The sequence below is a fragment of the Sus scrofa genome, chromosome 12, assembly GCF_054392235.1.
Source record: "Sus scrofa isolate SSC_HxYL_T2T_F1_AM1 chromosome 12, Sscrofa_HxYL_maternal_Yorkshire_Landrace_v2.0, whole genome shotgun sequence".
NCBI lineage: Eukaryota > Metazoa > Chordata > Mammalia > Artiodactyla > Suidae > Sus > Sus scrofa.
Genome location: NC_139394.1, coordinates 25485849 through 25510045, shown reverse-complemented (window position 1 = coordinate 25510045; position 24197 = coordinate 25485849). Strand labels below are relative to the sequence as shown.

At 50.3% G+C, this 24197-nt stretch overlaps 1 protein-coding gene across 2 annotated transcripts in view; it reads right to left on the bottom strand.

Annotated features, from left to right (window-relative positions):
* Positions 1-24197, bottom strand: part of IGF2BP1 (insulin like growth factor 2 mRNA binding protein 1) — a 47880-nt gene that overhangs the window by 11900 nt on the left and 11783 nt on the right. For both annotated transcript variants that reach the window (XM_003358080.5, XM_005653968.4), the window contains exons 3-6: positions 7461-7509; positions 6897-6948; positions 1744-1807; positions 114-395 (exon numbers count right to left, since the gene is read on the bottom strand). In XM_003358080.5, coding sequence (XP_003358128.2) covers positions 114-395; positions 1744-1807; positions 6897-6948; positions 7461-7509 — 447 coding nt within the window. The remainder of the gene's footprint in view (positions 1-113; positions 396-1743; positions 1808-6896; positions 6949-7460; positions 7510-24197) is intronic.

Below are 24197 nucleotides of genomic sequence, written 5' to 3'. Positions count from 1 at the left end.
AGGTGAAGTTGATTGGAGGCCCCTCAGTGTGCTTCCAGGAGTGGCCTCGCCTCCCGGGTACCAACCACACTCTTTCCTGGCCCCACTCCATTGCCCCTGCAGCCAGGACTCACTTGGACTGGGTCTGTTTCGTGATGTTGCGGATGGTGGCTCCCTCCTTGCCAATGATGGCACCCACATACTGGGTGGGCACCAGGAGCCGCAGGGGGATGTCCACTTGCTGCTGCTTGGCCGGGGCTCCGGCCGCCACGGGGGAGCCCTGGCGGGGCTGACCCCGAGAGCTGAAGCCTCCTCGGCGCCCGTTCTCTGGCCCCTGGGCTATCTGCTCGTCGGGAATATAGGAGACCTTCAAGGCGTGGTTCTCCAGCTGGTGGCCATTCAGCTTCATGATGGCCCTGAAGACAGAGGGACAATCTGCCGGTCAGTCCAATCCACGCCAATGGCACCAAATGCCCTCCATGTGTAAAGCGCTCCGCAGGGTCACAACGCGGAACACACCAGAAAAAATGGGAGATGACCACCTTCCCACCACTCCCACCTCCCACCTCCATCTCCCAGTTTAAATGGAGGCTTCCAGTTCAAATAAGGTGTTAGGCCACAAATAAGTCATTTCTATTGAATTTGGGGATGGGCGGGTTAATTTTTGCCACAACTACCTAGGATTCACCAGAGAATCATGTGAGTCATGATAAATGAGTCGTAAGTAAGATAAATGAGGAACAAAGAGAACAGGCCAGAAACAGAGATTTGTTGTCTCTCTACCTACTGCATCTGGTACCTTCCATGTGTAAGCAAACTTCATGGGAAAAGTGAGTGGTGGAGATGGAATGGCTTGCTTGCTGCTTGGAAGCAGGAGTTTGAGTGTATCTGGGGTGTCTGCAAAGGAGACTGAGGATCGCTGTGCAGAGGGAACGAGCATCACCCATTCCCAAGGCTGATGCTGGTTGGAGATGTTAACAAGGCAGTCATATGTAGTGGGAAGTGAGTTAGTGTTGACTCAAAGCCAGGCTAAGACCAGAAACTGGCCACAGGGGCCTCCAGAAAATGCTGAGCCCAACAGGCATCTCCAAGAAAAGTAAATGGTTTGAGGAAGTGGCGCAATTCTACACTAGGTTGGAGGAAATAAATGGGATAGAGGCAACGTGCTGAAGGAATGAGAAAGCCATTAAAACCAGTGTGGCAAAAGGCCTGTAACAGGATATACACGGGGACCTAAAATGTACGAGTCTGTCAGTACCTGTGAGTGGAGAAGTGTAATCACTCAATCAAATGGCTAATGAGCCAGAAACTGTGGGTGTGAGGGATCTAAAAGGATCCTAAGAAAGCATAAGGTGGACTTGCCACCCCTGTGATAAAATGTCTGCCCCCCCATCACAAAGTCTTTAGGTGTCGCAGTTCCTCCATATTGCCACTAGATGGCGACATCAACACAGCAAAGGACCCTATAGTTCTCTGGCAACCAGGGACCCACGGACAACGTTTTCACCTAGGATTTCCCATTTTCTCCTAAGGAAGTCCTAGGGTCCCGCCCTTCAATGTACTTGCTATTAATCCTGGGGAGTTCAGAACTTTTGGGACCACCAGAACTAAAAGACATGAGTCTGAGTCTGGAGTTGGCTACAACAAAATCCAAGGCTAAATGGGAACTCCTGCTTGCCTGGACCCCTACCCCTGTCCAAGCAGGGGCACCTGGCTCCCGACCCCCACAAAGACCCTACCAGCCCCTCTTTTGGGTCCACTCACTGCCTGGTCTGTTCCCGGTTGGAATAGGTGACATTCACCACTGCCGTCTCACTCTCAGTGTTCACTGGGGGAGCAAAACAGAGGTCAAGGTTAGAGCAGTGAGATCTGGAGATGGCACCAATGATGTTTCTTTAGCGCCTCTTTGCCTGTTATGTGGTCAAGAAGGAAATACTTGAATGTCAAAGTGGAACATTTCCCCTCTAGGCCCCTTTCACCAGAACCCCTGGAAAATTCAAATTAGCCTGGCATTTTCTTTTTTATGCCATCCTTTGCTTTCCTTCCCTACCAGCCCTCAAGAGAGCCAGGCATCCAAAAGGGTGCAGTTAACTTATCAGCTGTCATGCAGCAGGGAGAAAACACGCACACATACACATATATCCCAACCCGGAGATAAATTTATTCTTAGAAATTCAAACTAGTTAAAAATAATACACTGATACTACCCAGTCATAAAAAAGAACGGAACAGGAGTTCCGTTGTGGCTCAGCAGGTTAAGAACCTGACTAGTATCCATGAGGATGCAGGTCTGATCCCTGGCCTTGCTCAGTGGGTTAAGGATCTGGTGTTGCTGCAAGCTATGGCATAGGTTGCAGCTGCGGCTCAGATCTGGCATTGCTGTGGCTGTGGTGTGTAGGTCGGCAGCTGTAGCTCCGATTCGATCCCTATCCTGGGAACCTCCAAATGCCACGAGTGCAGCCCTAAAAAGCAAAATAAATAAATAAACAAATAAATAAAGACAAACACCATATGATATTGCTTATATGTGGAATCTAAAATGGGCACAGATGAACCTATCTACAGAATAGAAACAGACTGACAGACATGGAGTACAGACTTGTGGTTGCCAAGGGGGAGTTGGAGGGAGTGGGATGGACTTGGAGTTTGGGGTCAGTAGATGCAAACTACCACCTTTAGAATGGATAAGCAAGGAGATCCTGCTGTATGACACAGGGAACTATATCTAATCTCCTGTGTTAGAACATGACGGACGATGAGAAAAAGAATGTAAATATGTGTGTGACTGGGTCACTTTGCTGTACAGGAGAAATCGACACAACACTGTAAATCAACTAAACTTTAATAAAACATTTTTTTTCTTAAGTTACACACAGAGTGACAACGGGCCAAGAAATGGTCTGTAAGGATATGGCTGAAGAGATTTAAGGAACACTTAAATCCACTTTAGAGTATCCTCAGGGATACACTGATCACAGCCTAGCTGAATGAGCTGACAGGAGAGGCGGGGAAAGGATTTCCCAGCTTTGGGAATGGACATCTGAATTCCAGGTGATCTGGGCACATACGCTTCCCACTCTGAATTAGCAAAAGGGCTTCTGTCTTATGCATCAGTGTCTTGTGATTTTAGGGCCCCTGGGTCTGCTCAGCCCTGGAGTGGGGGATGCGGATAGAAATCAAGCCCCTGCCCCCACAACACTGAAGATAATGCACTTGGCTGCAAAACCTCAGTGCAGATCACTCTCAGCCTCTTCTGGCCTCATCAGTAGTGCTCTCCCACCTCGGTGGAGAGAAAGTTTCTGCAAGAATCATCTACCAATGGAGTTCCCCATCGTGGCGCAGCGGAAACAAATCCGACTAGGAACCATGAGGTTGCAGGTTCGATCCATGACCTTGCTCAGCTGGTTAAGAATCTGGCGTGACCATGAACTGTGGTGTAGGTCACAGATGCAGCTCAGATCTGGCACTGTTGCAGCTGTGGCAAAGGCCGGCAGCTGCAGCTCCAATTTGACCCCTGTCCTGGGAACCTCCACGTGCTGTGGGTGCGACCTTAAAATGAAAAAAAAAGAGAGAGAGAGAGAAAAAAAGAATCATCTATTAAGGAAAAATATAGTAGCGAATGAAACCAACGACACCTCTGTTTTCATGGAGCTTACATTCTAGTAAGAAGAGATGGCAGGAAGTATAATAAGCACATTTTATGGAATATTAAAACATGGTGAGACAGCCATTAAAAAAAAAAGAATGAGAATGAGTTCCCATCGTGGCTCAGTGGTTAACGAATCTGACTAATAACCTTGAGGTTTCGGCTTCCATTCCCGGCCTTCCTCAGTAGGTTAAGGATCCAGCATTGCAGTGAGCTGTAGTGTAGGCTGCAGACGCAGCTTGGATCCCACATTGCTGTGGCTGTGGCGTAGGCCGGCAGCTACAGCTCCAATTCGACCCCTAGCCTGGGAACCTCCATATGCCACAAGAGCAGCCCAAGAAATGGCCAAAAAGACAAAAAAATAAAAATAAAATAAAATAAAGAAAGAAAGAAAGAAAGAAAGAATGAGGAGTTTCTGTCGTGGCTCAGTGTTAACGAAGTGGACTAGCATCCATGAGGACTCGGGTTCAATCCCTGGCCCCGCTCAGCGGGTTAAGGATCTGGCATTGCCATGAGCTGTGGTGTAGGTCACAGACACCGCTTGGATCCTGCGTTGCTGTGGCTGTGGTGTAAGCCAGTGGCTACAGTTTCGATTCAACCCCTAACCTGAGATCCTCCATAAACTGTGAGTGTGGCCCTTAAAAGCCAAAAAACATTAAAAAAAGAATGAAATCCTGCCACTTGCAAGAATGCAGATGGACCCAGATAATGACTGTCTGACGTCACCCTATATGCGGAGTCTAAAAAATACTGGAGTTCCCCTACAGCTAAGGGTCTGGCATTGCCACTTCTGTGGCTTGGGTTCGATCCCTGGCTGAGGAACTTTCACACGCCTTGGGTAAAAATTAATGAAATAAAAATACTAATCAATGTATAACGCAAAACAGAAACAGACACAGAAAGCAAACTAGTCCTCACCAAAGCGGGGTGGGGGAAGGGGCATTAGGACTATGGGATTGACAGATAAAAACTACGTTTATAAAACAAGACAAGCAACAAGGATATACTGTATGTACAGCATAGGGAATTACAGCTGTTATCTTCTAATGACTTTGACTGGAGCGTAATCTGTAAAAACACTGAATCACTACTGCACAACAGAAACTATTATAAATCAAACTTCAATTAAAAAATAAAAGTCGGGAGTTCCCGTCGTGGCGCAGTGGTTAACGAATCCGACTAGGAACCATAAGGTTGAGGGTTCGGTCCCTGCCCTTGCTCAGTGGGTTAACGATCCAGCGTTGCCGTGAGCTGTGGTGTAGGTTGCAGACGTGGCTCGGATCCCGCGGTGCTGTGGCTCTGGCGTAGGCTGGTGGCTACAGCTCCGATTCGACCCCTAGCCTGGGAACCTCCATATGCCGCGGGAGCGGCCCAAGAAATGGCAAAAAGACCAAAAAAAAAAAAAAAAAAAAAAAAAAAAAGTCATTCTCTCCCCCTCAAAGTGAAAAGGTGGTGAGTGTTACAGCAAAACACAAAGCAGGGTAAAGGAGGTGGTGGCCAGAGGTACAATTTCATAAACGGTGAAGAGAAAGGGCTTTGCTTAGAAAGCAGCGTTTGAGGAGTTCCCGCGGTAGCTCAGCGCAACTGGCATCCATGAGGACTCGGGTTCGGATCCCTGGCCTTACTCAGCGGGTTAAGGATCCAGCCTTGCTGTGAGCGGTAGTGTAGGTTGCAGACGGGACTCGAATCCCACGTGGCGGTGGCTGTGGTGGAGGCCAGCAGCTGTAGCTCTGCTTTGACCCTAGCCTGGGAACTTCCATGCCTCAAGTGTGGCCCTAAGAAGACCAAAAACAAACAAACAAACAAAAAAACCCCAAAAAACACCCCACACATTTTCTATTCTGTTCTATCTGGGAAGCGGACACGTGTGTTATCCCTCCCTGGTGAGCCTAGGAAGGATTTTAACCAGTGGTGACTCCTTCCGGGCCACCTACTGAGGCTCTCCATGTGTGTCCAAGCCATTGCTCAGTCTCTGTCAGGGGAGTAACTCAGTGGCCAGTCTAAGCTGTGAGCAGGACTGGACAATGATTATCAGTGCTTCCAGTTGTGATAAAAGGCAAGGCGTGGGATTGAAGCAGAAGAGAACCCGTTTGATTGATTACACACTTCATACCTCCGTGCAGGCAAGTATTTTAATCACTTTTAATGGTTTACATCATGCTCCATTCCACACAGAGTTTGGAAATGAATATTTAAATCTTGTCTAAGTTTCTTTCTGTTTTTTTTTTTTTTTTTTTTTTTTTGCTTTTCGGGGCCGCACCTGAGGCATATGGAAGCACCCAGACCAGGGATCTAATCAGCTACAGCTGCCGGGCCTACGCCACAGCCACAGCCACGTGGGATCCGAGCCGTGTCTGTGACCTACACCACAGCTCACAGCAATGCTGGATCTCTGACCCACTGAGTAAGGCCAGGGATTGAACCTGAATCCTCATGGATACTAGTCAGTTTCGTTTCCGCTGTACCACAACGGGAACTCCTGGCCTAGGTTTCTTAAAAGATCTGCAGGCTCAAACTGTGTTTGTCTACCTCATGACCAAGCTGTACTTTATGTCCAACCAAAATCACTCCAGATTTTATTTTAGTTCATTTCCTTTGAAAAAAATTTATCATCTTAAGCAGTGGAGAAATGATAAAAAGTAATAGCAAACTTTTTATCTACAACTTCCATCTACATTCTTTCATTATTTCTCTTTTCAGTGGGCCCACTCTTGAAAGATTTTGCCTGCCTATCAATATGTATTAATAAATTCTCTGCTTTGGGGGGTTTGTTTTTGGTTTGGTTTGGTTGGGTTGCGGGGGGGCACACCTGCAGCATTGAGAAGTTCCTAGGCCAGGGATCGAACCCATGCTGCAGCAGTGACCCGAGCTACAGTTGGGAATAACGCCAGATCCTTAATCCGCTGTGCTGCAGGGGAACTCCACCATTTCCATTCTTTGTGGATTTTATTCCTAAACTCTTGGGACCTTTATTTCTTCCTTGGTTGGCCCCAGGAGCCTGGGGACCCCATGCTGGGAATGAGTGACTTCGTTGCTTTCCTTATGAAACAGTGGAGAAACCTGCTCCAGAGAGAAGCAGTAGAGCTGAAGCCGGGACCACACGTCCCGGTTCACACTGCGGTGTGCCTCCCTCCACACCACGTTTTAGCTGCCTTCTCTTGGTGCTCCAGGAGGTAAACTTGGCAACAGAAATCGAAGCAGGGAGACACCCCCCTCGCTCCTCCAACACCCACCCCTCCATCGCTGCCCTACCTCCCCTGCCCACTCTTACCTTGCTCGCAGTTCTCTACTGTTCCATACTGAGCCAGCAGGCTGTCCAGTACCTGGGAGCAGGGAGAAGGGGACACAGCTGCTCTGAGCACCCCAGGAACTCATACAGCCAGCACTGGACACCCCTCATCCCCAAGCACTGGGGCACAGGCGGCGCCTTTGGTGTGGGGATGGAGCAGCTACCTGCTTGCTTTGCCCTTTCTAGGGGACTCATGCGGGTGGTGACCTGTTGGGGTTTCTTTGCAGAATATACTTTAGCTCAAGAAGACATTTAAGCGCCTTTCTGGAAGCCGGATTGTGCCACGCGGGTCCCTAACTTACCCTTTGTCATTACTAAGTTTGGGGTTCAGGGACTGCCCCTCCCACTTCCGTCAGGCCTCTCACCACAGGGACAGAACAAACACAGAAGCCTGAGGTTAGGGCTGAGACCCAGCCAGTCTCCCCTCAGCCCCAAGCCACCAGGACACCTCCCCGTCACCTCTGCCAACGCAGGCTGACCCAGACTCCCTTCCCAGTCTCTGTGATGACCCCACACCACCGATTCGAGAATCCCCCGATCACTTACTTCCCATCGCAGCTGGGGTGGAATATTTCGGATCTGTATTTTCCGACTCCTGAAATCAGAGAGAACAGTGTCAGTGACAGCTCTGGGTGCTTTTTAGGGGCCCATGACCGTGTGGGTTTTAATCCTTATCCCAGTCTACCTTCCTGTTTTCTGCTGCTCAACCCCAAAGCCTTAGAGTTGAAGAATGATAACCTTTGGGAGTGAAGATGTGGGGGGGGGGGCTTGCTTACTGTCAGTGCTACCGCAGATGGGAAGGCCAAATCAGAGGCCCTATAGGCTAGGAAAACCAAAGCCCCCCCGCCCCCGCCCCGTCCCATCTGCTTTGTGTATCTCTCTTAGTTGCTCACTAGTTCTCTTACTCAGTAACCGTCTATAACCCACTGTGTGACAGGCTCTAAGAATACAAAGCTAGCTACACAAATTATTCCATGAATCATTTATCTGATACCTTTTCAATCGGCACCTATCTCATGCCGGATTTTGTTCTACCTGCTGGGGACATAGTGATAAACAAAGCAAAGTACTGGAGTTCCCGTCATGGCTCAGTGGTTAATGAATCCGACTAGGAACCCTGAGGTTGTGGGTCTGATCCCTGGCCTTGCTCAGGGGGTTAAGGATCCGGCGTTGCCATGAGCTGAGGTGTAGGTTGCAGACTAGGCTCAGATCCCGTGTTGCTGTGGCTCTGGCATAGACTGGTGGCTACAGCTCCAATTTGACCCCTAGCCTGGGAACCTCCATATGCCGAGGGAGCGGCCCAAGAAATGGCAAAATGACAAAAAAAAAAAAAAAAAAAAAAAAAAAAGGCAAACTACCTGGTCTCAAGGTGCTCACAATTTATTAGGGGAAACATGTATGCAAACAAATTACAGCAGGATAATAGGCAGCAGCTAAACTCCTTTTTTTTTTCTTTTGGTACAGATATGGATTTAAACCTGTGCTCCACTCAATAGCACTGATCTTTAAAAAGCTATTTAACTTCTTTGAGGCTCAGTTTTCCCGTTTGTAAAACAGGGATAATAGCCATTCACAGGAGGTATAAAGTGATGTTAGATAATATTATCAAGAGCTTAGCAAAGGGCGTGGAGTAACCACTTAAAAAGTAGTAACAGACAGGTCTGAGGATAGTGAGATGGAGTGGTTCACACCCCCCCCAACCCCCAGCACCATGACCACCCCTTTCCCTCCTCCCAGTTTACTACCCTTTCTCCTTCCCAAATTTCAAATGCCCCTTAAAAAAATTTTCCCTGAGGAAGGCTTTCAAGGTTCAAGGTTGATTCCCAGAGCAATTAATTTGTTCACCCCCCAAATCAATGCCCTAATCCCTGAGCTTAAACATTTCAATTGACTTGATTCTCACCGGTCAATTATCACTTACGTCCTTGCATATTCCTTGTACACAAACTCTTTAGATCAGGGACGTTGCCCAACAAAATCCTGGCGGCATGAGGGAAAATGAAACTGGGAGGCAAGGAAGTCCAGGTCTAGCCCTTAAACTGCCCCTGACTGGCTGTTCTGACTTCGGGCCCCGTATTCCTAGGTCAAGTCCACAGCGGCTCTTGCCAAGCTAGAGGGAAGGGGTGCGGAGAACACATGGGACCGAGGGAAGGGATGCCAAGTTCTCCTTGTAAATGTTCCCATCTTGGCTTCATCCCTGTGACCAAGTGTCTTCAAAAACGGAAGAGTCTTGAAGAGCCCTTCTTGCCCTGCAGCTTTGAAGGTGGAAATGCATTAATGAAATCCCTATCCAGGTTGGAATAGCTTAAGGAGAAAGTAGCACAAGCGCTGGAGGATCTATGTCGATGGCTCTCTGCTTTGGCTGGTTCATGAACCTGATCTAAGTTAGACAAAACTTCCTTAGATCAGGACAAAAGGACAAAGGTGAGAAAACAAGTCCAGTTCCAGGTCCTCAGGTCCCAAACTAGGCCAGCTTCCTGGGATCCAGTTCACTGGCCAAGAGGAAGTCTCAAAGCATCTGCATGACCCAGCACGTGAGATTTCCCATACAAACACGCTTCGTCATGAAATAGGCAAAGAAAATCCAGGGGTCCTCACACAGAGAAAACCAGACTCCTGAAGAACACCGTTGGCCAACTGAGAACACCCATCTACCTTCATGCCAGTGACAGGGTTGGCCAGGCAGAGGGAGGACCTCCCTTCAAGCAAACTCTTCCAGAAGGATGGCGGGGACAGCACCCACTGTGGCGGCCTGCCTGGCAGTCCGCACCAGGGAGGGCTGAAAGCAGCCCTCTGCACAAGTTCAGCACCCTTTCAAGGGTGTCCCTTCCTACAATCTCAGGTCAAAGGTCACAAATACCCTCTACCAAAGCCCAACTCTCAGTTTTAGGGGTTTTCTTTGCAGGGTAGGGAGGAGCTGGGAGGGGATGGGGAGGTGAAATCAAATCTCAGTTTGGGATGTTAATCCATATCCTGAAAGCCATGGCAGTCTGGAATGTCTGGAATGTTCCAGGAGAAGGAGGGGGAGGAGGGCAGGGACACCCGACCAATGAAAGACATCCTGGCAGCCCTCCCCCACCCCTCTAGGGCACACACACCCAATCCTGGGAACCCACGCCAGGCCCCTTCATGCCTCTGAACCTTTCAGCAAAGCCCCCAACCCTGACAAAGACACCACAGAGGCTATGGAGAACCTTTGTCTTTTAAGCCCTTGGCCTGGTTTGTATTAAGTATGGTGCTACCTCCTTTCTTTCAGGCTCAAAGCACATGGGGCCATGTTGGGAACTGTACCTAGTACTCCCCTCCAGGAACCCCTGAGTAACTCATTCACCCTACCCATTTCCGGATGCCCAGTGCCAGCTGGGCCAGGGCAGCGTGCTGGGGGCTTGCGCTGAGCGTTTGGGGGATCGGGTGGAAGCTAAGAGATCCTGCTGACTTCTCTGCTCAGTACCTTAGTTTCCTCCTGTGGAAAACGGGTAGGACTTTTTTGTGAGGACTCGAAGCACAGCAAATGCCCACCATGCCACGGGCTCAGTCCCCGTCCCCAGGAGCCTAATATAGGTAGGTGTCCAGACTAGCATAGGCAGGACTGACAATGAGCCACTACCTGTGAGAACAACATGGTTAGGCTTCTGCATTGGGAGGAAAATAGTAGGAAACACCACAGCCTAGAGTCCCACCCCGCATCCCCTCCTCCCAGGAATAACCAAAGGGCCTCACTCCAGCACTCCTGGGTCCACTGGCTTCCACAGGGTTAGAGTGGAGCCACTGCAGGTAATCAGGTACCACACTCAAGCAGGACCCTAAACTTCAATACCCATTGTTCAGAAAAGCAAGAGAATCCCAGAGGTTCCCAAGCCATCTCTCCCCCTCACCCCAGAGCTGATAAACCTGTTGAGGGAAAGGATGAAGCCTCCAGCCCCTGGCAATGAAGGCAATGGTTGCACCAGCCTAACCATTTTTCTGGGATGCCAATATCCTGTGGCTTCTGACCCCCTCTGCCTGCCCTGACCAGCAGGGTAGTTACCAGGCTCTGGGGCAGTGCCCCAGATACACAACGAAAGGGATGCTCCCTCTTTTTTTTTTTTTCTTTTTTTTTTTTTTTGGTCTTTTTGCCTTTTCCAGGGCCACTCCCCTGGCACATGGAGGTTCCCAGGCTAGGGGTCTCATCGGAGCTGTAGCCGCCGGCCTACGCCAGAGCCACAGCAACGCGAGATCCGAGCCGCGTCTGCGACCTACACCACAGCTCACGGCAATGCCGGATTCTTAACCCATTGAGCAAGGCCAGGGATTGAACCCGCAACCTCAGGGTTCCTAGTCGGATTCCTTAACCACTGAGCCACAACAGGAACTCCGAAAGGATGCTCCTTCTAATGTTGCTGGGGACAAGCAGAGGACGAGGGCCACAGGGACCACGTGACCATTCTTCAGGCCCAGGGGGAGATTCCAGGAGAGACCACAGGGAGACAGCATCCGAGCAACAGCTTAAGGAGTTAAGTGGGACAGTAAGAGACTCAGGAAGCACAGGAGCTGGACACCCGGAAGTATGGCTGGGAGTTCTCCCTGGGCAGGAAGCTCTCGTCCTTTTCACCCTTTTATTTTTTATTTTTGCTTTTTCTACAGCTGCTCCCGAGGCATATGGAGGTTCCCAGGCTAGGGGTCAAATCAGAGCTACACCTGCTGGCCTACGCCAGAGCCACAGCAACGCCAGAGCCACAGCAACGCCAGATTCGAGCCACATCTGTGACCTACATCACGGCTCACAGCAACGCCGGATCCTTAACCCGCTGAGCAAAGCCAGGGATCAGACCTGAAACCTCATGGTTCCTAGTCAGATTCGTTTCCACTGTGCCATGACAGGGAACACTCTTTTCATCTTTTCAAAGACACTGTCATTGACTTAGACTGGGTGGGAAGGAAACAGTTCAATTAAGGAAGAACTTTAATAAAAAAGGAACCTAACATTTGCGGAGAGCTCACCAGATGCCAGGCTCAGATTCATCACTCCTATAAGCCTCCCATTACCCATGACCACGGTAACCTTGGCTCTGTTGTAACCAGGGCCCTGAGAGGGAGGGGTTGGGACCTACCAAGTCACAAAGGTTCTAAGAGCCAGAACCAGTAGTTGAACCTGAAGTCTGTCTGGTTCCAGGCTCTTTGCACTGTCCCTTGTGCTGCCTTTTGTGTGTGTGTGTGGGGGGGGAGTCTTTTGTCCTTTTAAGGGGCGCACCCGAGGCATAAGGAGGCTCTCAGGCTAGGGGTCAAATCAGAGCTACACCTGCTGGCCTACGCCACAGCCACAGCGACGCCAGATTCGAGTCACATCTTCAACCTACACCACAGCTCAGGGCAACGCCAGATCCTTAACCCACTGAGCAAGGCCAGCGATCAAACCAGCATCCTCACGGATACTAACCAGGTTCATTAACCACTGAGCCACAACAGGAACTCATGTGCTGCCTTTTTGATGGCAGAAAGGAGACAAAAGCTTTGCCAAAACACAGTCAAACTTTGGCGTGAGGGAGTTCCTTTGTGTTGTCACTGCTGTGGCTCAGGTTGCTGCTGTGGGGCAGGTTTGGTCCCTCGTCCAGAAACTTGCGCCAAGTGCTGAGAAAAAAAAAAAAGCTTTTGTCTTGAGTATAAATTTAAAATATTCAAAGTTCACAGAACCTAGTGAACAGTGCACCTGGGTGCTGCTCTCCAGTGAGTCAAAACATCCCACCTATTGTTCCTTACGATGCATGTTTCCATAGCTGAAAAGTGATTCTGTGGTTATTGAACACTGATTAGATATTTAACAACGTTGTTAAGGAGTTCCCGTCATGGTGCAGTGGAAACAAATCCGAACTAGGAACCCTGAGGTTACAGGTTCGATCCCTGGCCTCACTCCATGGGTTAAGGATCCAGCATTGCCATGTGCTGTAGTGTAGGTCAGCAGCTGGAGCTCCAACATGACCCCTAACCTGAGAACCTCCATATGCCACAGGCGCGGCCCTAAAAAGACAAGACTACACACACACACACACACACACACACGAATTGTTAATACTTCAAAGTCACATTGGAGTTCCCGTCATGGCTCAGTGGTTAACGAATCTGACTAGGAACCATGAGGTTGTGGGTTCAATCCCTGGCCTCGCTCAGTGAGTTAAGGATCCAGCGTTGCCATGAGCTGTGGTGTAGGTTGCAGATGCAGCTCGGATCCCACGTTGCTGTGGCTCTGGCACAGGTTGGCAGCTACAGCTCCGATTGTACCCCTAGCCTGGGAACCTCCACATGCCGTGGGAGCGACCCTAGAAAAGACAAAAAAAAAAAAAGTCATATTGATTTTCCTTTTTTGTCTTTTTAGGGCTGCACCTGCAGCATATGGAAGTTCCCAGGCTAGGGGTCAAATTGGAGCTACAGCTGTCGACCAAGGCCACAGCCACAACAATGCCAATTCTGAGCCATGTCTGCGACCTACTCCAGAGCTCACAGCAATGCCAGATCCTTTAACTGCTGAGCGGGGCCAGGGATCAAACCCTCATCCTCATGAATGTCAGTCAGGTTTGTTACCGCTGAACCACGAGGAGAACTCCCCATACTGATTTTTAGAACTACATGCTGAGATAATTACAGATAAAATGACATATATAGGATTTGCTTTCAAGTAATCGGGGGAGTTCCTGTTGTGGCTCACTGGGTTATAAACCCGCCTAGTATCCATGAGGATGCAGGTTCTACCCCTGGCCTTGCTCAGTGGGTGAGATGTGGCCTAGGTCACAGATTCAGCTCGGATCTGGCATTGCTGTGGTTGTGGTGCAGGCCAACAGCTACAGTATCAATTCAACCCCTAGCCGGAGAAATTCCACATGCCACAAGTGTGGCCCCAAAAAAGCAAAAAGCAAAACAAAAAAAGTAATCAGGAGGGAAATGAATACAGATTGGACATGATTTAGCAATTTTTAAAGCAAGGTGATGGGTTAAGGATCAGTGGGTTAAGAATCTGAATGTGACAGCCTGAATGTGACAGCCCAGGTCACTGCAGAGGTGTGGGTTTGACCCCTGGCCTGAGAACTTTCATATGCTGCAGTTACGGCCATAAAGAGAGAGAGAAAAAAAGATAATTAAAATGCACCCAATTTTAAAGTCACTTCAGGTTCAAAATTAATGGGTCTAAGGTTTTCCTGTTTTATTATTTTTATAAGCAAAAATCCAGGCCGTGGTGAGCAGCCTGCTGAGCATAGGGAGGGTGGGCTGAGGTCCAGGAGGAAAGAGAGAAGCGGATGCACAAATGGGACCCTTCTCAGAAAAGGGCCTCTCCAGGAGTTCCCTGGTGGCCTAGAGGTTAAGGATCTGGCTGTTGGCGTCAAGAGGGGCGCCGCTCCCAAGAGGGCAGAATGCACTCTGGGCACAGTCTCCAGGTCTTCAGGAGGACAGCTAAAAAGTGCCCCAGGGAACATTCTTTCTCTAACCCTTTGCAAACCAGCTCCTTCCTCTTTCCACCCCCATTCCCAGAGGGCAGGGCGCCATCTCCGATCATGCAGGCAGCCTCACCCTGCCCTAGAGGAAAGAGTTCCTTTAAAACAGGTGAAGCAAGCCAGTGGTGCGGAGGAAGGAGGCAGCAGTAGGTTTTGGAAGTCTTTTCAGGCTTGGTGCCCCAACTCCCAGAGGCCCCTATCAGAGTCAAACCTGGACTTTCATCTCTCCAGAAAACTAGGATTAAGCCAGGATCTCCAGATTAGACCCTTCACCTCCACCCCTCCCCCAGGCGGTGATTCTCTGCCGAGCAGGCTCAGGGGTCTTGCGAAAATCAGGCCTGCGGCTCTCTGGTCGTCACATCAGTGAAATAAGGATTATTAGGATTAGTCCATTTGACTGGATCTTGTGTCCTCAGACAGAGATCAACCCTGTCTATCTACAGTGGCCACAACCACGGCATATGGAAGTTCTGGGGCCAGAGACTGAATCCAAGCCACAGCTGTGGCAATACCAGAACCTCTAACCCACTGAGACAGGCTGGGATCAAACCCATGCCTCCACAGCAACCTGAACTGCTTCAAGTCAGATTCTTAACCCGCTGTGCCATGGGGGGAACTCCGTGACACTTTTTTTTTTGTCTTTTGTTTTTAGGGTCGCACCCGCGGCATTATGGAGGCTCCCAGGCTAGGGGTCCAATCAGAGATGTAGCTGCCGGCCTACACCACAGCCACAGCAACTCGGGATCCGAGCCGCGTCTGTGACCTACACCACACCTCAGGGCAAAGCCAGATCCTTAACCCACTGAGCAAGGCCAGGGATTGAACCCTCAACCTCATAGTAGTCGGATTCTTTTCCACTGCTCCACAATGGAAATTCCTAACCCTCCTTTTTAAAAGACTTGGTTCCCATTAGGAAACATGATAAAAGGTAAGAACACTTCCCACTGGAAAAAAATGCAAACATTTTGCACACAATTTCAAGATTTTAGGGGTTAATTAAAGCTTTGGAATCCATCCATAGCCCAAAGTTAGGACACCTTCCCATATATCCAAATATTTATCTCCAATCATGGCCAGGTCCACTTCAGCATCTCCTCAAAAATGTGGCAAGAAACTAGCCCAAGGCAATTAGTAAACCAAGTTTGGAGTTATTATTTGCCTATTTTATTTATTTATTTATTTATTGGTCTTTTTGCTATTTCTTGGGCCGCTCCCAAGGCATATGGAGGTTCCCAGGCTAAGGGTCTCATCGGAGCTGTAGCCACCAGCCTACGCCAGAGCCACAGCACCGCAGGATCCAAGCCGCGTCTTCGACCCACACCACAGCTCACAGCAATGCCGGATCCTCAACCCGCTGAACAAGGCCAGGGATCGAACCCGCAAGCACATGGTTCCTAGTCAGATTCGTTAACTACTGAGCCATGATGGGAACTCTGCTTATCCATTCTAAATGTATTGGTTTACCCCCAACTTCCAGTCCATCCCACTCCCGCCCCTCTCCCCCTTGTCAACCACAGGTCTGTTCTCTACGGCTAACACCTGCCCTTTTAATTCTAATCAGCAGTTAATAAGGTCACTACCACTTCAAGGTTTCTGGTGTCCAGCTCTGAGTCATTCTACGTTTTCTTGGCACCTACTATGCCCTGGGCCTATTGTGTGTCCACACTACAGTAGCCACTAGTCTAATCACAGGTGGCTACTGAGCAGTTCAAATGTGGCTACAGCCACTGAATTTTTTATTTAAGTGTTTATATAAGTTAACTTTTGCGACTATAAATCTTATAAACTCTAAATACAGATCAAATGTGGGGTTTTTTTGTCTTTTTTTTTTTTTTTTTTTTTTTTTTTGGCAATTTGCCTTTTCTAGGGCCACTCCCGCGGCATTTGGAGATTCCCAGGCTAGGGGTCTAATCGGAGCTGTAGCTGCCAGCCTAAGCCAGAGCCACAGCAACGCAGGATCCGAGCCACGTCTGTGACCTACACCACAGCTCACGGCAATGCTGGATTGTTAACCCACTGAGCAAGGCCAGGGATTCAACCAGCAAGTTCATGGTTCCTAGTCGGATTCGTTAACCACTGCGCCACGACGGAATCTCCATAAATACAGATCAAATGTTTCCAAGGAAAATCTAGTATATGAATTGGGACAGGCGCAACTCAACAGCAGAATAAAATACACACTGGGTTCCTAAGACTTAGTACTCCCTTAAAAATAAACTATACCTCATTGTTTACACTGACTGCATTTTTTTTCTAGGGCCCCACCCGAGGCATATGGAGGAAGGTTCCCAGGCTAGGGGTCTAATAGGAGCTGTAGCCGCCAGCCTATGCCAGAGCCACAGCAACTTGGGATCCAAGCCGCATCTGCAGCCTACACCACAGCTCATGGCAACACCAGATCATCTTAAGCCACTGAGCAAGGCCAGAGACTGAACCCAAAACCTCATGGTTCCTAGTTGGATTTGTTAGCCCCTGAGCCACATCAGGAACTCCCATACACTGACTGCATATTAAACTAATAATCTTTTTTTTGGTCGTGCTGGCAGCATGCAGACGTTCCCAGGCCCAGGACTGAACTGGTGCCACAGCAGAGACCAAGCACAGCAATGACAACACAGGCGACCACCAGGGAATTGCAAACTAAATTTTTTTTTCTTTTTGCAGCTGCACCTGCAGCATAAGGAAGTCCTTGGGCCAGGGGTCGAATTGGAGCTGCATTGGCAGCCTATGACACAGTTTGCAGCCAATGCTGGATCCTTAACCCACTGAGTGAGGCCAGGGATAGAACCCATACCCTCACAAAAACAACATTGGGTCCTTAACCTGCTGAGCCACAAAAGGAACTCTTGCACTAATAATCTTTTTGTGGGTTTTTTTTGTTTGCTTGTTCTGCTTTTTGGTGGCCGCACCTGCGACATATAGAAGTTCCCCTGGCTAGAGGTTGAATCGGAGCTGCAGCTGCCAGCCTACACCACAGCCACAGCAACTTGGGATCGGCATCTTCATGGATATTAGTCAGGTTCATTACCGCTGAGCCACAACAGGAACTCCCTGAACTAATAATCTTTTGAATCAACTTTTAAAAGAATGTTTCAATTAAACTTTTACGTTAATCTCACTTTCTTTTCTTTTTTTTTTTTTTTTTTGTTGTATTTTTAGGGCCGCACCCGCAGCATATGGAGGTTCCCAGGCTAGGGGACTAATCGGAGCTGCAGCTGCCGGCCACAGCCACAGCCACAGCAACATGGGATCTGGGCTGCATCTTCGACCTATACCACAGCTCATGGCAATGCCAGATCCTGAACCCAATGAGCGAGGCCAGGGATCGAACCTGCAACCTCGTGGTTCCTAGTCGGATTTGTTTCCGCTGTGCCACAAGAGGAACTCCCCTCTTTTCTTTTTTTACTCTGGCTATTACAAAAGTTACACTCATATATGTGGCTTGCAACACATTTCTACTGAACAGTGCAAGGGCCTGTGCTGCAGTACAGAGCAGGGAGGGGTGAAGAGGCCAGACAAGCCCCCTGTTTTCAGGAGTTTACAGTCCAGCAGGGGACCCCAGTTTGGCCTTTGGACGGGAGAAGGGAAAGGACAAGGTTGTCAGGAAGGTAGGTTGGCCACCACATCCCTTCAGAAGTGACTGAGCCTGTGGACTCCTCAACCAAACTCCCATGCCGCTGACATCGGAGAAGAAGCACCGCCCCCCAGAGCTGGCTCCCATCCCAGTTGGTTTTCCCAGCTGGAAATCACACATAAAAGATGTCCTAACGTGCCAACCTCTGTCCTTTCCACAAGATCACCACTGACCTAGTCCTTCCTCCCCTTGTGCCTGTAGGGTGGAGAGGTGGAAAAAAAAAAATTGTCTAGGAAAGCTTCTGAAGGGGGCGGACCTGGCACGCTCCAAGCATGGTAGTAGCTGAGAAAGGGGGCGGGGCCGGGGAGGGGAGGAGGAACTGGCGCAATGCCCAGGGCTCTGTGCCAGGCGGATCCAGAGGCAGGGCAGCCAGACAGGCGGGCTGATGCGCAGGGTAAAGGCTGGAAAGGAAAACACTCATCTACTGGAAGGTGTAGGACCAGGCAAAGCAGATGCTGCCGCCGAGGAGAACGTCTCTATAAAGGGACACTGGAAGGCAGGGACACCACTGTGGTCCCGTGGACGTGGTCTTTTAAAAATGTAGGTGGCACATATGCACTGTCCCACACGTGCTCTGACACCCGAACTAATGCTGAGGACAGAAAGGAAGAGCAATTCTCAGGGAGAGACTCTGGCGTGAACCCTACAGCCTCTCCTTTGGAAGGCTCCTGTAAGGTGTTTAATACGCTCCCAGCCTCCGTGGAGTCAGGGCAGAAGAGGGGGATTCATTAGGCTTCTTACATGACCAAAAACGCACGCACACCTGGCAAGAGGAAGAGTTCCAGTCGAAGAAAATCAGAGTAAATCAGAGTCCTACACGGAGGAAGGAAATCAGGTTTGTACACTGAGGTCTGAGAGGGTCCCAAGGAGTCATCTTCATTTTATAGATGGAGAAACTGAGCCTCAGGAGAAGGAAAGAGACTTGGCAATTTTTGAGGTAGGACTAGAACTCAGCTCTCCTCCCAGGCTGTTTTATGTTCATCTCATCAACCTCACTTTTTTCTCTCTGACAAGAAGTGTTAACACAGCAGAAGCTTGTAGAGCCCCAATGTCAGCAGCAGGAAAAATGCCCATATTCTGTATGGCTAAGTGCGTGCCAACTGGCTTTTACTGCATGCGGCTCCAATTTGGGCACAGGATTTAACTTGCAGAAGAGCTAACTACACTATAATACGGCTGGATGACTGTCAGAGAGATTTGTTAGCAGGGAAAAAGTGTAGTCACCAAAATTTCTGTCTTGCAAAATTTCATCTCAGTTTGGGATAGGCAGGGGCGCAAAGGTGCGAGGCCGGGTGGGAAGGTGCTACACTAGAGAGCAAGCAAAAGAGGAAGACTTTGCTCAATTCGCTCATCTCGGAAATAAATGGTTTGACTAGGGAGCCCACATTTTTTTTCCTTGCCCATCTGGGCAGTGCCAGAGGAAGCCAAAACAGAAGCTGAGACAGTGGAGCTCTTTCCAGACAAATTCCAAGTGGGCCTGCGCCAACTGCCACTCGCTCCCCCCACTGTGCTCTCTGCCTAGAATTGTGCTCTTTCACCTGAGGGGCTCCTCCAGCCTGAGCTGGCCTCCTGAGCTCTACAGAGAAGCAGGAGGCGGGAAGAAACCATCAGAATAAACCGAACATGCGGAGACAAATGGGAGAGGTGACCCAGTGTGAGCAGTGCCGCCCTGCTGGTAGAGGCAGCGATGGTGAGGGTGAGTTTTTTTTTTTTTCTTTTTAGGGCCACACCCGCAGCTTACGGAGGTTCCCAGGCTAGGGGTCAAATCAGATCAGAGCTGTAGCCGCCGGCCTACACCACAGCAACATGGGATCCAAACCATGTCTGAGATCTACACCACAGCTCACGGCAAGGCCAGATTCTTAACCCACTGAGGGAGGCCAGGGATCCAGAACCCCTTGGAACCCCAAGTCCTCATGGATACTAGTCAGATTCCTTTTGGCCGTGTCTTGACAGGAACTCCAGGGGGTGAGAAATTAACAGGGCTCACCATCCTTCTGCTGGAGTAGGAGGCATTTTCAGGCTCTTCCCTGGGGGGTGAAAGAGGTTAATATCCTCTGACTGAGGGAAAGGTGAATGGGGGATAGAAAGACCATTTCCTGCCCCAGCCTCCCCAGAGGTTGGTTTAGCTCTCACCTCCCCCCCACCCCCCACCCCCAGTGGAGATGTCGGCATCTCTCCAGAAAGCTTAAGAGCTAAAAAGGTCTGACACTCTGGGGCCTGGAGACCTGGCTGAGGATGGAGCTGACACTCAATGGAAAGCATCATGGGACATGCCTCGAAAATGGAGCAAGGCCCCCGAGTCTCTCCTCAGGAGGGAGCTGCAAGCTGGAGAACACAGCTCAAGGCTAGGGCTTTGAGGCAGAGCCCTCAGAAGCAAAGCAAAGGAAAACTAGACCGGCCTCAAGAGAAATCAGTCTTGGGCAACTTGGAATTTGTACTGAGAAAGACTCTAGTAGAGTTAGGGTAATTCTTGGAATGTGTAATTCTCCACCCCTGTGAAAGGATGAGAATGTATGCCAGTATTGATCGAAAAAGAATAATTTACCCAATGCGTGGAAAGATGCCCTGGCTGTGTCCCTCCAACAGGAGGTTAACAACCTCAAGGAATTTCTGTCTCCCCTCCAAGTGCCAACACAGACCTGTTGGTGGCGGAAAACTTGGGAGAAGCTGGTGTTTCTTTCTAGCGGGTGATTCTTCGTCACAACGCTCCTCTGACAGGGATACCCGTCTGCCCTGGCTTGTGCCGGCACCAAATGCCCTCTCTGAAGGCTTCTCCCCAGCCCCAAGATTCCGCCCGGCGTTCTAAGAGCGCCATCCCAGGTGGTTCTCAGCCATCCTTGGCCCGCAACAGAGAGAGCGGCTCTCACAGCCCAGGGGACCCGGGGCGGCGAACCCTGCCTTTCAAGAGGACAGTGGCAAGCAGGCGCGGGCAGGGCAACTGAGAAAGAGAGGTGCCTGGGAAGGGCGGCAGCAGCTGAGGATGGGGGAGGGCTGGCAGCAGCTGGGGGGAGGAGGGGCGCCCTCATGAACGGGCAATTGAGAAGGGCCGAGCAGCTGAGCGGCCGGGCTGGCGTCGCCGGTCCTGTGCCCCACGTGGGCCGGCCCCTTCCCCCAGCCCCTCACCTCGCCCAGGGAAAGCCGAGCGCTCACCCTCCCACCCCAGCCGCTGGGTGGGCCGAGTTGGCAGAGCATAAGGAGCAGGACAGAGGATGCCCCGGGGCCCCCCTCTTCTGCTGCGGGGCCGGCGGTCTAGAACGTTCTGCCGCCAGAACCAGAACCCCTCAGCATCCCGTCTAGCCCCAGCCGGTCCCACCCGGCCAGGGGGGCCCTTGGGCTCCGCGCGCGCGCGCGCGCGGGGCCCGAAGGGGGAGGGGACACGCGCCGGGGGCTGCTGGGTGGGGGTGGGGACCGGGACTTTGCCCTTTGTCTCTCTCTCTCTCTCTCCAGAGCCACCGGCCGAAACCCGACCCCATCAGCGAGCCAGGCAGCCAGCGAGGGGCAGGCTCCCCCTCCGGGGTCCTTTAGTAAATCCAGACCCGACCTCCCTGTGGTCAGGGCTGTGACTGAGGTGGTCCTGTGGGGGAGGGGGCTTCCCGCCTGCAAACAGGCCTGCAAGCATTTAAGTGGGAACCGGCTGGGGGTAGGGGCCGGGAGGGGGCTGGAAGTGGGGCCGCAGAAGCTGGAGGGGAGAAAATGGCCCGGGAGGCGGCATTCCTTCGAGACCTCGGCTGGGCTGTGGGAGGAGGCAGGACCCGGGCCGGGAGGCCTCCCACTGAGAAGGCAGGAACTGAGGCCTGGGAGTGGGGTGGGCTGGGGGGGGGCGTGGAACCAAGGGGCCTTCTGGGCCTGGAGAAAAAAGACCCTCCTCCCAGGGCTTTCTGGGAACGGTTGCAGAAAATTTATAATCGAAGAATCACACCTCCATGCAGCGTAGGGCATTTGTGTGTGTGTAGGGGGGGGTGCCAAGGACTTTCTTTGTCTGCCCTCTTGAGGTGTCATCAGTTAATGATAATCTGATTAATAACTCTTGTTTACTCAGTACTTTAGGGTGTACAGTCCACACTCTACTATGAACCTACAGCACAAGAGGTTCATTTGATCCCCTAAACCACAGAAGACTGAGAATATTTTTATTTCCATTCTGCAGTTCAAAAAGGGGCTCAGAGAGGTTAAGTGCCTAGTCCCAGGTTGACACTCGCTAGCAAGTGTCACTACACCATGAAACCTGCTCCTGCTTCTCAGGAAAAGGTAATTGTGTTCTTGCTCCTCAAAAACACATATGAGTTCTGAATTATGATTCTGTAGGCTTGTAACAAAGGTCAACTCTTTGTCCTTTCCTGTTAGGAGAAGGGGGGATGGGAGGGGAAGCCATTAGATCTCTGCCCTTTCCCCTAACCTCCCATTTTCCCCAGGTTTGAACCCAAACTAAAGGAAGGGGGGGGTGGAATCAGCAGAAGACTCCAGCCCTGGTACCTACAAGAATGCCAAAGGATGAAGCTCTTAGAACTCAAAATACCTACCTGCTTATTTTATGGGGTCCATGGAAATGGGGAGGTTTCAGGTGAGGAGATGTGGCCCAGGAAGACCCCAGACCTCACAGTGTACACACATCTGGGGGAAGAGTAAGCTGAGACTGACACCTGAGTCCTAAACCACTCAAGTCCTTCTGCACTTGGTTCAGCTCCCTCTGAGTGTTTTTCATTAAGAGCAGAATTCACATTTCCCACCATGGCTGCCCAGCAAGGGAAGAATGTTCTTAGTTTTCTTCAATCACTCAAGATCGCCTGAAAATACCAAAGGTGAGAGGAAAATACAATGCGAAGCAGCTATGAAACACCTACGGAGGAAAGCGCCTCAGAGCAGGGAGAAATGAATGTTGGATGTGTTTTTATTTGCTAACCTTATGCTCTTCCCCCCCAAACACTCAATTCCTCTTGAGAGTTAGGGGATCAGTTGTTTCTACCCTTTCAGAGAGCCCAGCCTTGAAGGTAGTAGGAAAGCCTAGGTTTGAACCCCAGCACTACCACTTGCTCAAAATAGGACCTTGGCTAAGTTACTGTAACGACTTCGAGCTCAGCTACTTCTGTAGAAGGAAGACTAAAGCCTACAGGGTTCTTAGGACTCAATGAAAGAAACACTGCTGAGCTTGGAGGAGATACTCAATTAATGCTCCCTGTAATTGCAGAAGGAGCTCATCTTTTGACCCATACAGAGCTCTGGAGCAAAGATGCGCCTTAGCAAGCAAAGAGACAGGGACATCTGCCATACCTTTCTTGAGGCCTCTCTCTGCTAGGATGCCACCCCTCTCTTCCAGAAGAGTTGTGTTCCCACAAACATCTCCCTGCCTGTCCACATTACTCTCCTGAATCCACTCCTATTGTTTTCTACTTATCCTCCAGAAAGACAGCTTCGCTCACACAAAGCCTCCCTCCTCTGTTCCTTCCCAATGTTGGGTGCCTCTCAGTCGCCAGCCTCTGCTGCCCCAAAGCTTTTCCGGGCTCCAGTCTCTTGGCCTCCAGACTCTTGGCCTCTGCTGTCCCAAAGCTTTTCCGGGCTCTAAAGTGACAAAGCTAGAGGGCAGGAACTTCATCTTGCACCTCTTCTGTGCAGCTTCCTCTCCCTGTCTCCCTTCTTTGCCCTGAAAGACTCAATAATGCTAAATAAAACCCAGTCAGTCAAATGTTTAATTCAGGAGAAGGATCAGGCAAAGACTCCATCCCATAGGATGAGGAGGTAACCACTATTTAAGGAAAAGCAAAACTGGCAATGCTTTAAATATGGCCAGAGGGAGGCAGGAAGGGGGTGTTACTGTTTACTGGGTACAGTTTCAGTCTCTCAAGATGAAAAGAGTCCAAGAAGAGTTCCCGTCGTGGCTCAGCGGTAACAAACCCAACTAGTATCCATGAGGACACCGGTTTGATCCCTGGCCTTGCTCAGGGGGTTAAGGATCCATCTTTGCCATGAGCTGTGGTGTAGGTTGCAGACGCAGCTCTGATTTGACCCTTCACCTGGGAACCCCCATATGCTGAGGGTGCAGCCCTAAAAGGCAAAAGAGAAAAAAAAAAAAAAAAAAGAGTGTAGATGAATGGAGAGGATGGTTGCACACCAACGTGAATATTCTTTTTTTTTTGTCTTTTTGCCATTTCTTGGGCCGCTCCTGCAGCATATGGAGGTTCCCAGGCTAGG